Source organism: Eschscholzia californica, unplaced genomic scaffold, assembly GCF_041429995.1.
Source record: "Eschscholzia californica isolate CP2 unplaced genomic scaffold, dmEscCali1.0.p SCAF_6, whole genome shotgun sequence".
Lineage (NCBI taxonomy): Eukaryota > Viridiplantae > Streptophyta > Magnoliopsida > Ranunculales > Papaveraceae > Eschscholzia > Eschscholzia californica.
In genome coordinates, this window is record NW_028238483.1 from 43,419,807 (window position 1) to 43,433,557 (window position 13,751).

Here is a 13,751-nt window from a genome sequence, read left to right on the forward strand (position 1 = left end):
TCATTTTCTTTTACGGTCACTAAGGAGGAAAGGAAGCCACTCTTCCTGTCCAAACCTGAGAGGATGTCGCCGTGAGGTTAGGTATTCAAACTAAGGTTCTTTTTCTTGTTGTAGCATTAATTTTGTGTGTACTTTGTGTGTGAGGTTGGATTATTGCCCATTCTTTAAACCTTGGAAATGTAGGATTGTTTGCCCTGTTTGTATGTTTTATGTATGCAAATATTTTTATTTGTTTCCAAGGAAGTTGTTTCCACTTTGAACAAAAAAAAGGAAGTAGTTTCCACTTTGAACAAAAAAAAGGAAGTAGTTTTCCTTCGGCTCTGCATAACCGTTTCTAGAGAGGGGAAGAGAGATCGGAGTTTAGTTCTCCGGCGAAGGGTCTCCCTTCGCCGAATTTTCCTTTTTTATTCTTCCCTCTTTTCTGTTTTTCTATTAATTTCTATCCCTATCAACTTGTGGATTCTAGGAAAGGAAATATCTCCTTTCAACAACAAAAAAGGAAATCTCTTGGGGTTATTTTGATTATCATTTCTTCACCGTTCTTCACTGTTGCAACTCATCAAATTCTTCGTTGGAGTATACATGAAAGCTTCGTTGCAACTCATCAAATTCTTCATCGTTCTTCTTCCTGGATTAGTGATCATCCGATAGAGAATCATTGAAGTAATTACAGATCAAATTCAAAACCACTTTGTCTAGATAACTTCAAGTTTGAATCATGGCATCGTCATCAACTAGACACGTTTTGTTCTGGTCTTCACTCGGCTTCTAATTGTGAAGAATTTTCCCAAACCCTAACAAGTTAGGATTTTCTAATCTCAACTATAAATTTTGTCCAAACCCTAGTAGGAACAACTGCTATATATTTGTGGTGGTGGTATGGTGGTGTTTTGTAATGGTGGTGTGGGGGAGTGAATACTGTGTGGTGTAAGTGATGGTGGTGGAGTGGTGGTGGTGGTGTGATGGTGGCAAAAGGGTGGTGGTTTAGGGTTGCGGGGATGCTGGAGTTTATATTATAGTAAAACGGTGGCGGCGACGATTTTCTGTGATGGAGGTGGTTCTCCGGTGATGCGACGGTTTCCGACGATGAAAGCAGTTTTTCCGACGACGGTTTTCCGGCGACAATGGCGGTTTTCCGACAAAATTGGCGGTTTTCCGACGAATTTGGCGGTTTGCCTGTGAATGTGATGGGGATGTAAATTAGTTTATTCTTATTTTGTATTTTCTTTATTTTCTTTAGTCGGCCTTCAGGGTCTTTTTAGTCGGATCTTTAGGGTCCTTTTGTCAATCCTTCGGGGATTCTTTTCTCGGATCTTTAGGATCCTTTGTGTCTGTGTCTAGTCCAATTTCTTTCCCTTCATGAGGTACTTGTGCATTTAAAGGTATGCAACTCTCGTGAAGTTCTCATAGGAGAGAAATAACAATTATCGTCCATGTAAATCGTGATTTTATCACTTATGAATGGATATGTTTCCAATGGTTCAAAAAAAAAAAAAAAAAAAAAAAACCAGACCTCCCAAGTTTCCCAAACAGTTCGCAGTGAAAGAAAATCAAATGAAGTGAGAGAAAACAATACTATTAAAATCAAAATCAGAATCCAATTAAGTTTCTATACACGAAATAGATCCAAACTATGCACACAAAATAATATTGAACAATTCGATAAACACATCTGAAATAATTAACATACATATACTAATATAAATTACAAACACCACAAACATCTAAAATACAACACACTTCACTTCAGATTTGAGAAGGCTGAGAAGCTTAGAAGAATCCAAATGGCTTCTTTGGAGCAGTCCCCTTTGCCCTGTACTTAGCTGCCATTTCCTCTGCCTTGAGAAGATCTTCGCCACGCTTGGCTTCTAACATCGCCTTCTTTTCTTCTGCTAGCAAATGGACTGCAGCGATTTTATTTCTCATTTTCTCGATGTATTCGGCTTTCTTTTTCTCTAGTTTTTCCTGTTCAAACCAAAATAGTCACTCAAAACCAAATATAGCTTATCTACGGACCTGGTTCAAAACATGATTATCGAAAAAATGCATGGCTAGATAGAAAACGAGCAAGAGATGGGTGGAAACGATGTGAAGGTCATAGCCGAAATCCGAATATTTAATTTTAGGTGATTCAGAAATTACTAACCTCCATGTGTTTCAACTCAGCTTCAATAGCTGCTTTCTTGGACTTTTCCCATGATTCGACGTTGGACAACTTCTTGTAAGCCCTGTTACATTGTTTAAGCATGGTAACTTATTACATATCAAGGACAAGAAAATCAATGTTCCAGAGATCCGGGACATCATAACCATTAATGCTAAAAATCATGGTTTCGATTCGTACAGTCTCACACAGTTCTCATGAAAATTCATATTAAGCTAAACAAATTGAAAGATTAAACAAATTATCATGGTTTCGATTCGTACAGTCTCACACATAATTATCGAAAATGCATGGCTAAACAAATTGAAGGATTAAACTATAATGATGAAAAAAATGGAATTGCTTAAAAAGGTCGAGAATATACAAATAATTAAACGTCACAAACTTAATTAACATAGAATGTCTGCAGGATCACTCAAATCATTGTCCTAATGTTAGGCCACATTAAGGAAGATTTTGGCCGTGGGGAGTAAGTTACGGGTTGGCCAACTTCATAAGTTGTTGATGATTTCTCACCTTCTATAAAAATGTCGTAATATAGATAAACAATTGCGCTATTACACGATATTTTGAAATCAAATTGCAGTTTCTTACTTGTTCTCTGATTTTGTCTTCTCGCTTTCTTCCCATGCTTTGATTAAAGACAACCTCTTTTCGGTTTCAACTCGTGTAAGAGCAGCATCTACAAAAACACAAAAAACTCAGTTTTCAAGAATAATAACTTATACAACGCTGACAAGGCTAGACATTGGATAACTACCTCGATCAATAGAACCGCCCGTACTTTTGTCCTCTTCAACATCTGTTGACATGAAGAAAGGTCAATTGGTTAGACAACCAGAAAATGAAGTTCTAGTCTTGAAATGCTAATATTGCATTAAGGAACTCATGATGCGATGGCATTACTCAAAATTAAATTAGAAAAGAAGAATAAAGTGTGCTATAATAGGATTAATTTACAAATAAATAATAAAACAGCTTCTACCGCAGTTTTATGTGAAATAGTAATTGCTTAAATTCCTTTCGATATAACGGTCATATAGAAAACTGTGGCCACAAAAATGTAATGACAAACGAATAACACCGAAAGTTAAAGAATTACAAATATATCATGTATGTCCATAGTTCAGTAACCGAAACCTATTTTCTTGTTAAGCACATCTACTCAATCTAATCTGCTATTCTTGCATTTAAAAGAACATTTTATCTTCTCCCTTTATTATTATTTGGACGAATCAGATATTTATCCTCACTTTATATCTGGAGAATTACGTAGTCCAGCCCTCAGTTCATCCAACATAGAAAATTAAGGGGGGGGATCAACAAATTTCGAGCCTATAACCTTCTAGTCCGTACAAGATTTGCGGAAAAAGGTCTTTACACTCGGCCAACTCTTGTTGGTTTAGAACTTAGAAGGAAGAGATTATGAAGCATAAAGAGAAACAAGAAGCAAAAGATAGCTACTCAATAACTATCTCCTTAAAGCGAAAAAAAGATAACCAAAGTAATATTCCACCACTCCAAAAAAGTAAAGTGACATTTCACCTTTACTCTAATAATATCAAGAACAACTAAAGCCATGTACTTGGTGAAATTCACCAAATACAAACCAAAGATGTCACTTTGATTAATTATACTACTAAAACAGGGAAAATAGGAAATTTTTTCTAAAAAAGCGTACGTAGTTTTGTATTTATCTGAAATCTAAGTCAGATATCAGAATGTTTGTTTTTGTCTGACTCATCTTAAGGCTGATTTGGTCGGTTCGACAACTCGGATTCAGCAAAAGTAAAACATCACATTAAATAAAATAAAAACTCCTCCAACTTTGGAAAAAGAAGGTCCTTTGTGTTTGTATACCAATTTTAGATTATTAAGATCCTTCAAAATTAGCAATCAAAGATAGATAGCTCTAATTACCCTTTTTTTAATACACAATCAAACAAACATCACCAAGTAACATATACAAGAAGAGATTCAAAATTTAAGTACCTACAAAAGAAAGCTCAAAAATCAATTAGGGCTTTTTAAAAATTATAGACTACTTGTTCTACCAAATATTTGAAAAAATAAAACCTTAACTTCATACTAGTAAAATCTAAACACAATCAACTGAAACAATAATAAATCAACAAACTTCAGTTAAAATCATAAGCAACCGAAACAAACAAAGATAGAATTGGAAGAATTAAGAAGTCTAAAAGCTTACTTTCAACAAGCACGAGAGCTTTCGAGTCATCTGCTTTCTCTTCAGATTTTGTTTTCTCCTCTGAGACTTCTTTCGAAACTTCAGTAACCGACGAAACTGCTGGTTCAACCGCCGCTGCTGCTGGTGGTGGTGGTGGTGTTACTGGTTCAGTTTCGACCTTCTTTAGCTCTTCTTCTCCCATCTTATCAAAAATCAGAACTTGGAATATTTGAGGCAATTGAAACCCTAGAATTCAGTTGTAGGTGTGGATATGAAGTTCTCTCGCAGCTCTGTTTATGTAGGTTAGAGAGAGAAAGAGTAGAGAGAGAGAGAGAGAGATGAGAGATTTATAATTTATTTAAGAAATGAAATTCGGGAAAGATAGATTAAATGGACTAAAGTACTATTATGCCCCTAACTGTTTTCTGAATTAACGGGATTGTTCTTTGTTCTCTTTAAGGGGGTGAGTGAAAGTGGGGTGTGAGGATAGAGATTTGATGGTTGGTTTGGTAACTTTTAGGAGAGAGAAGGAGATTATTGGAAGTTTATTATATTGAAAAAAAGATGTATAATAATAATATGAATTTTTTGGTTCCTAGTCCAAAAATCTACCCCTAAACACATATTTAATCCCCCTAATATTAATATAGGATTTTAAGCCAAAATAATAATTATAATTGATATTTAGTCCAAATTTGTTGAAGTATGTCTAGACTTTAAAGTTACAGTATTTTTCTGTTTAAAAGTTCTTGTTTTGTTTCATAAATTAACTGTTATTTATTGTTAAAGTTTCATACTTTATTTCATGTTTTCCATACTTTATTTCATTTTTTTTATATGTGTCATACATAACACGTTATTTATCAACAATGTTTCTTACAAAACGAAAATGACTAAAAACCTATTTTCTGAGAAGATTGGACCTTAAACTTTTTTTGAACTTTATTTTGGACTTAAAACCCATGGACCCTAATAATATTAACAAAAGTAGAAGAATTATCTGTCGTTAGGAAGATGTCGCTTCTTAAAAGGAATCGAGTTGTCCGTTACGAATACTCCTTTGTCGTTGTAACCACTCAAGATCGGCGAGTTTATGCTTATAATAATACTCGGCCAGATATTTTTTGTTTTTCATTTAATTCTGCCTCTATGGTTAGTAATTGAATTTATTCTTGGGTAACCAACAATTTAATTCGCCTCTTGGGTAAGAAATCTTGGAACTAATATTTTGTTTTATTGGTTCTTATTAAAAAAATCGCAGACATTTCTATGAGCTCGGACTGAGTGTCGAACACCAACGAAAGAAATAACAACAACAATAATAAGAGGAGTTGTTATCTTCAATCTTGGTGGGTGAATTACATATGGATTTTTCATGTTTTTCTTATAGGCCTTCTTTTTGTATTTCATGGGTAGACTGATCAGACAAAAGATAGAGTTATTTGGGTTTTTCAGTCTCAACCGTTCGAAAAATCAATAGATGAGATTTTAGCAAATTATGCTGAGTAAAAACGTATTTATCATTTTGTTCATCTCGACCAGTCGCTTTAAAATGCTAAATCTGTAGATTTATTGATATGAAATTATGCAAACGATTAGCTCTTCAAAATGACCCTATTGGTAATAATATAAAGCAAAATACATTTCATAAAGACACATTTTTTTATATGGACTACGATAGTTATTACAAAGCACTGATACAAGGTGTGCAAATGCACAATTGTGTTAGCATTTTAGTATTTTTATTCTTACAATCTCATTCCTTTATCGTTGTTCATGAGTTACTATCTCAACTAGTTTAATTTGAGTCTAGTTGTCTCTGTCAACTTTAGTGTTCAGTCTAATTCACCTAGATTTCATATACTAAAAAATATCATTTAACATCCTATGCTCTCACTCTTTAGTGTAATAGTATAAAATAAATGTATATTCTAATGTGGTTTTAACTAGAAAATTTGACTTTCGTAATTGTTCAGCATTGTTATTTATCCCTTTAAGACCACATTTCTATAAGTCGAAATAACCAACCATTTCTTTTTTGTACTCCCGTTTCTCTGTTTACTCCTATCTTTTTTCTCTCTCTTACGCGCTCAAAACCCATCAATAGACGGCTAGTGCCCATCATCTACGACCTTCAACATAAAAACAAAATAATGATAATAATCTCTACTCTTCCTCTCACCGTCAAGTAGAAGAAGGAAAAAGAAGACAAAATAAAACACATTTAAACAAAAGGTGAAATAAAAAAGAACATTCTTATGGTTAAATTTGTTAATGAAATTTCGCTGATGAGAATTACATTAAAATTCACACAAACACTAAAACTAGATAGTCATAAATTGAGAGCTAAATTGATATTAACCTTATAAAAAAATAAAAGCGATATTGTGATGGGCTCAACTTCTAATACGGGACCCAGTAGGTGGGTGTCGCAGTCATGGGGTGAGCTGGAGATATACTTATGGCGACACCCTAATACAACTGGATGTCTTGTTGGAAATGTAACGCATATCTAATTATGTCACCAATTGTCTCCCCTCTCACAAATAAACTCTTAATATAATATTTCCACCCAACTTTACTTCGCTTTTCTATGTCAATTCACAAAGCCAAAACAAAAATGGAGGATGAGTTTTCTTTTTCAAGCAACAATCATAACAAAAGTTTTAGATTGATGGTGTTGTTATCGAGTATATAGACATATAAATGATCGTTACTTAGGTATAATTAATATTGTAATTACAAGGTTTAAGCATTATGAGGCTGACTAACAGTAACACATTACACATCTAATCACAAATTCTCGATACTTCTAGACAATTCAAATTAACAACTTCAAAAAGAACTTAATTAAATTATCAAACCAGCTAATTTATTTACAAGAGTTAAGCATATACTTGTCTTAAAAGCTAATTTTTATTAAAAAAATATTTGTTTGGATGTCCAATAGGGGCTCTTTAGCACCTTACTGGATCATGAGTGTAATAGTGTTATAGGGTATACTCATAAAACACATAATATGTATACTTTAGGGGTTAGGGGGGGTAGTGGAGCAAGACTTTCGCGGACTCTTGAGAGTCCGCGAAAGTCTGAGGCATTCAAATCCAGACATTTGAGAGTCCACGAAAGTCTGAGGCATTCAAATCCAGACATTTGAGAGTCCACGAAAGTCTGAGGCATTCAAATCCAGACATTTGAGTCTATGAAAGTCCGAGGCATTCGATTGTAGACAAAATATGTCCCAGACTTTGGTGGACTTCATAGTTTGATGAATTTGTGAAGGATTTGAGACAAATTTGGAAGCCAAAATGTCTTTCAAAAAACAAGAGACATTTGAAGTCCATCATGTGATCAAAAAACAATAATAATATTAAAATAATAAATGTCTACCAAATGTCCATCAATGTCCACAAATATTCACAGATGTTTACGAAAGTCGAAAAATATATTTTTGAAATGTTAGTATAAATATATTATTTCATGTGATTAAACAATAATAATAATATTAAAATAATAAATGTCTACCAAATGTCCATCAATGTCCACAAATATTCACAGATGTCTAGGAAAGTCGAAAAATATATTTTTGAAATGTTAGTATAAACATATTATTTCATGTGATTAAACAATAATAATAATATTAAAATAGTAAATGTCTACCAAATGTCCATCAATGTCCACAATATTTACAGATGTCTACGAAAGTCGAAAAATATATTTTTGAAATGTTAGTATAAATATATTATTTCATGTAATTAAAAAATAATAATAATATTAAAATAATAAATATCTACCAAATGTCCATCAATGTCCACAAATAGTCACAGATGTTTACGAAAGTCGAAAAATATATTTTTGAAATGTTAGTATTAATATATTATTTCATGTGATTAACCAATAATAATAATATTAAAATAATAAATGTCTACCAAATGTCTATGGATCAAATGTCTTGAAATGTCTATAAAGACATTTTGTCTACAAACTCTCAATGTCTTGAAAATGTCTATGAACACATGTTGTCTATAATAACTCATCCGAAATGTCTTGAAATGTCTACGGGACATTTTGTCTATGAAAGTCTGTGAAAGTCCCGCTCCACACCCCCCCCCCCCCCCCCCCCCCCCCCTTAATGATAGATTAGTCGGCCCTTATTTTCTTTTCGTAATGAAATAATTGATAGTTGGCCCATGACAACAATTGTTTCTTTACAACCAAAATGTCTTAAAGACAAAACAGAGAGATACACTAAATCAACAAAAAAAAAAAAGACTAAGGAGGGAGGATCTTATACACTTCTTAATAAAAACGTCATTTCACTATGTATAATTGGTGTACGTATTTAGATTGAGAAAAGTAGGCCTAAGAAAACTCCTAATTCTAAAATTGATAGTTGTAGGTCACCTACTTTTCTTTCCATGGAGTTTCCCATTTATTTATATATATACATACAACTTGTGAGGTTGGTGTTCCACTTGTTTTTTATGTCTTGCCATGACAACCTAAAGTCTAAATATCTATCATGAGAACGTGATAACCATTTTGAGATACCAAATACTCCAAGGCTATAAATCAAATGATTGAAGCTGCCTCATTAATAGTTTATGTTTCACGGTTATTAAATGATAAGCTAATGTGTGATTTGATTAGAAATTTTAATTTCTTGACCTGTTCTCTTTCCATTCAATTAGCTCTCGAATCAGACTTAAACTAATCAAACCAGAAAAGAAGGAAAATAATATAAAATGACAGGAAGTACCCAAGGCTCAAGAAAGTGATTGTCCAAGGCTCTAAGCACATACTATTAGTTTAGAGTGTTTAATGATACCAAACGCGTCCTTAACTTTTTATGGAACTAGTCGGCGAGTAAAATGGTCTTCTCAATAAATCGGCATTCTCGCGGATTATAAAGTCGGCCCCTGCCCTGCCTACTTGCCATGTAGTATCCAATGTTGATTTTTCTACCACGTGTGATGATCCTACGGGATACCCAAGATTCCACTGGGATTCAGCTTACGTGGCATTAATTCCTACTTTCACACGTAAGCTGACGTAGTCACCTTGTGTTAGGTTAGATCATGCATGTGTGGATGTTCGTCTCACGTCACCTATTATTTTGAGGGAAATGATCAAATATCCGGAATTGTGGCCGGACATAGCATCACGGCTCTTATTTTGATCATTTCACATATTTTTATTATAAAACCATGACAAAATTAATATATCTGTATCCTAATAATGTCATATGATATAAAAAGGATGGTGAAATTTTGTGAAAAATTTGATGTAAATTACTAGATTCTAATCATGAAAGAGAAAAATTTGGCCTTCCCCGTGGGTTTCTAGCATGGTTTTTTGGGTATGGTATAATTAACAAAACAATTTTTCACTATAGAATGGGTAGTATCACCACCATGACAAACTATTTTTTGAAGAGATTTAAATTAAAAATCTGGTTACATAAGTCATGATCTTTAGAAAAAAAAAGGTTTGTTGACATGTAAACCTAACAATATATATATATATGCATTATTAGGAGAAAATAACTACCCTGGATAGGTATTTACCACAACAGTAAATTAGTCAAACAATGAAAGAGGCAAAGAGCGGCCGTTAATAAGCACTATGTGACTTGGGGCTTCATTTCTAATTTCTTCTCAAACTTTTAAATACGAATAGAGTATATGTTTTAATAAACGCGCTCCAAAGTGCCTAATTTGAATATGTTCGACGAAAGTTATCCAAGCCATAAACGGTGTTTTCAATCAAACGAAAATTAAAATACGATTCATGATATCCAAATACTCGAATGTGGTCCTTGTAGGGATATCGTGTTGATAATGGATGTGACGCCCCGTGTTCCGAATCACGGTTTGCCCGGCAGTTTATAAAAGAAACTCGGTCTAATACTAACTCAAACGAGTTTCAAATATAAACCCAAGCCAAAACTCTCATCACGGGTTACAAATCAAAAACAAACACAACGGAAAATCAAATATAGTTTAAACCTTTTGAAAATATGCTCGGAAAATATGTAACCCAAAATAGTTTTCATAAAGAGAAAAACAACTTGAATTAATGTTTATGAATAGTTCACAGAAAAGACTGAATTTGGACAGAGTCTCCTCTATAAATTGAACATATCAAACCTGAAAAACCTGTCAAACATTCATACATTTTTCACAAACTCCAACATATCAATAACATCAAATTCAAAGTGATAGTGTGCATAATATTTACATGTGTACAATCACAGACAAGTGAGAGAACGATCCTAACTATTCTAGATGATACATATATAATATTAACGTTGTGATTATGTTGAAAATATAATAGAAATTATAATCTTACATAATGTGAGCCGTCGAAGTAAACTGTGTCACTCCGGGTCACCAATACCTGCAACTGAACAACAACAAATAGGAATGAGATAACCCGAAGGTCAGCTCAGTAGGATACCTAGACATCCTACCCTCACCACACACATCAACATTTTAATATATCAATAGTTATAAGTGTTACATATATACAGATATATACAGAGATATCAATATGCACACGAAGCAAAGCAATATAGCAAGATAATTCTTCTAGCTTACCAAGATCACGACTGAATACGCCCTCAGTCGGGGTCACCTACTATTCGGCTAGGAAGAACCGTTCGGCCTTTGTTAGTGCGTAGGCAGGCGGCGCCTTATCGAACGTTTGACTACTGCAGTGTACACATGGATCCACGTAATACCCCGGTAAGAGCTTCCGTAACTCTCCCTTCGTCATCATCGCCCATCGGGCTGGCTTGTGATCTCAATACGCATCGAATAGTAAATCTCACCCAAACAATGATACGCTTAGAATATGTCATGACTTACCCAGACGACTATAAGAGCATCGTCGTGTAGCAGAGCCATATACCCACGGCGATACAATTATCTCATCTTGAGGCGCGTCCTATCTCCGGCCAGATCTGACGCTTCCTCGCAAGGTAACTCATTGACCATTCGAAGAATACCCAAACATATGCATGAACCTATAATAGTATTAAATGATCTGATAGGCTCCCAAAGCTACAAGAACAGAGCCCTCCTAAAGGTCCCATCAACCAAAAGGAGAAGAGCGTTCTCATGTCTCAAGGTAGGGTAAACCCTGTTTAAAGCCAAGCTTTTACAAGTGTCCACTTTCAGAGAATTAGTATTTTCTTATTAAGAAAACTCGGGTAAACACCCTCTTTCATTTCGGTGAAAACATTGTAAGTATCATTCACAACAGAATTCAAACCACACACACCAGTGGTTTAGCAGAATAAATAAACAAGCATGGCATTGGGTCAGTCCCCTAATCACTCCAAGGGTCGGAATACCCCAACTCCCATCCTCTCCGGACCCCATTCCGGGTAAACTAGAATGGTCGTTACCAAACGGCTGGCCACGCACCGAGTGTAACCCTTGACATAATTCATGGCTAATCCATAACATAAAATAAACAAGGGGACCAACCAATGCCCGTGGTAAAACAACCATTACACGTAACACAGATCAAGCGATTCCGCCTCCATGTTATACACGCAGCTCAAGCGATTCCGCCACCACGTGTTTACAGTTCACACAAAACGATCACACAGATCAAGCGATTCCGCCTCCATGTGATTATTTTTCAGAAAAACCAATTTGTTTTGAAAGGAGAAACATCCATAACATAGAGTACACCACATACATACATATCATACCATATCATATCATAAATTGAACTAGAGAACTATAAAAAGAAGAAAAACGACTATATATATATATAATGGTGAAACGGGGAATACCCGTGCTCCAAGTAAGATTCGTAGGATCCTACCTCTTCTTCGCTTCCAATGGTGCTCCTTACTAAGCTCCACTTCTGCTCGAGCTCCCTATTGCAGTTCATTAGTCCTACTGAAATATGAAAGGGCAAAACGGTCATTTGACAGTTACATAACTGTCAAGAGTCCACTTGCAGAGCAAGAATGCATAAAATGAATGAAACTATACTAGAAATGTCCTATCGGCACTAAAGAGATCACTGAGAAGTTCCACTTAACAACTGATACACCTTATGAACCAAGCAACAAACCATGAACTCTATTTTATATTTCCGAGTCTTCATGAGCTGACAAACCATATAACCAGCCCAGTAATATGAATCTATAACTCAAACTGTCAATTTATGTGAAATATGACAAAGTTCGGGTAACCATTTCTATTCCAATTAATTCCCAAAACTAGCCCCAAATATGAAATTCGAACCGTAAAATAATTCGGCAGCAACCCGTCTATATATAGACACCCCAAAATAGTAACAATACCCTAAACATCATCCTGAACATAAATCATTCGACGAAATTAAAGAATAACTGCTCCAAATTATGAACCCAAAAGAAATTAGTATAACTATATAGTTATCGATATAACCATCATAAATCCACCAAATACTGACGAAATTGAAAATTCTGAACGGATAGATATGTAGAACAAGTCGAATACAATTACCTGGAAGAAGTTTCATTGAATTCCGACCACCGTACACCAAGAAATCGACGGACGAAAATCGAACCATCAACACTATATTAAAATCGCCCATCCTTTCTCACTCTCTGTTCCCAAACGCCTAAATAAAAATATGGGTGAAAGTGGGTTTTGAATGGTAATAACAAGTGGGGTCCACATGAAATATAAAATCATTTTCCCCACCAAAACGCGTCACACATGCACAGCCAGGCTTAAATTCGGTTGGAATGTTGGATTGCAAATAGGGTGCCACATGTCGCATTATAAAGTGGCCACAAAATTTAATTACTTTTCAGTCCATAATTTCTTTATACCTCATAAATCAGTCCCTCTAATCTTATGGTCTGCTAATCCAGTCCCCATCGATTACTTTTTGACCCCCTAGTTAATCTTTTCTTTTCTTCTTCCTCCCACAACCAACCATGAAGAGATTATATTGTCCCTCTTAACTCGATAATTGTCGAATACGACTCGATATCCAAACCATGTCCGATAATTTCGTGTGACCAGTCAAAATTCATAATATTTTGAGAACTATTCAATGAGCTATCTGAATCAATCAAAATACGTATCCAATACCAAACCCCAAAGAAACCACTGAATCCGCTCGGCGCTCTAACTCGTCCGATTCTCTGACTCAAGATCTGGGTGTTACAGTATTACCCCCCTTAATTGGAATTTCGTCCTCGAAATTCGAAGAAAGTAGATAATGAAACAACAGTTGCCAATGTCAACAAAATATGTCACAACTCGAACCAAGAGAACTACCTTTTTCGATGTTAACCGAGACTTCTGTAACCTTTAAATTTCTTAGGATATGGACATCCCTAATGGTACTTCACCGAAGTCAAATTCCCCTAAACTGGTCCAT

The 13,751-nt window shown here is 34.8% G+C and overlaps 1 protein-coding gene and 1 long non-coding RNA gene across 2 annotated transcripts; both read right to left on the reverse strand.

The window, feature by feature from the left end:
• Positions 1-1,560: 1,560 nt before the first annotated feature.
• Positions 1,561-4,967, reverse strand: LOC147535318 (remorin-like). Its single transcript, XM_086651188.1, has 5 exons — positions 4,374-4,967; positions 2,925-2,966; positions 2,759-2,846; positions 2,147-2,228; positions 1,561-1,965 (listed from the first exon to the last, which is right to left on the reverse strand). The coding sequence occupies exons 1-5, from the start codon at positions 4,552-4,554 to the stop codon at positions 1,771-1,773; spliced, it is 588 nt and encodes a 195-aa protein (XP_086507314.1). The 5' UTR covers positions 4,555-4,967; the 3' UTR covers positions 1,561-1,770.
• A 5,535-nt stretch (positions 4,968-10,502) lies between these two features.
• On the reverse strand, positions 10,503-12,982 carry LOC147535319 (uncharacterized). Its single transcript, XR_015228442.1, has 3 exons — positions 12,863-12,982; positions 12,192-12,268; positions 10,503-10,757 (listed from the first exon to the last, which is right to left on the reverse strand). It is a non-coding gene; the product is annotated as an uncharacterized LOC147535319 (long non-coding RNA).
• Between the last annotated feature and the right edge of the window lie 769 nt (positions 12,983-13,751).

What these genes read in the sequence shown, in the direction of transcription:
- LOC147535318 (XM_086651188.1), bottom strand. Translation starts at nt 4,554, where the DNA reads ATGGGAGAAGAAGAGCTAAAGAAGGTCGAAACTGAACCAGTAACACCA. An exon ending in GGGCGGTTCTATTGATCGAG is followed by an intron (nt 2,847 to 2,924) that starts GTAGTTATCCAA and finishes GTGTTTTTGTAG; the next exon opens with ATGCTGCTCTTACACGAGTT. An exon ending in CTGAGTTGAAACACATGGAG is followed by an intron (nt 1,966 to 2,146) that starts GTTAGTAATTTC and finishes TGGTTTGAACAG; the next exon opens with GAAAAACTAGAGAAAAAGAA.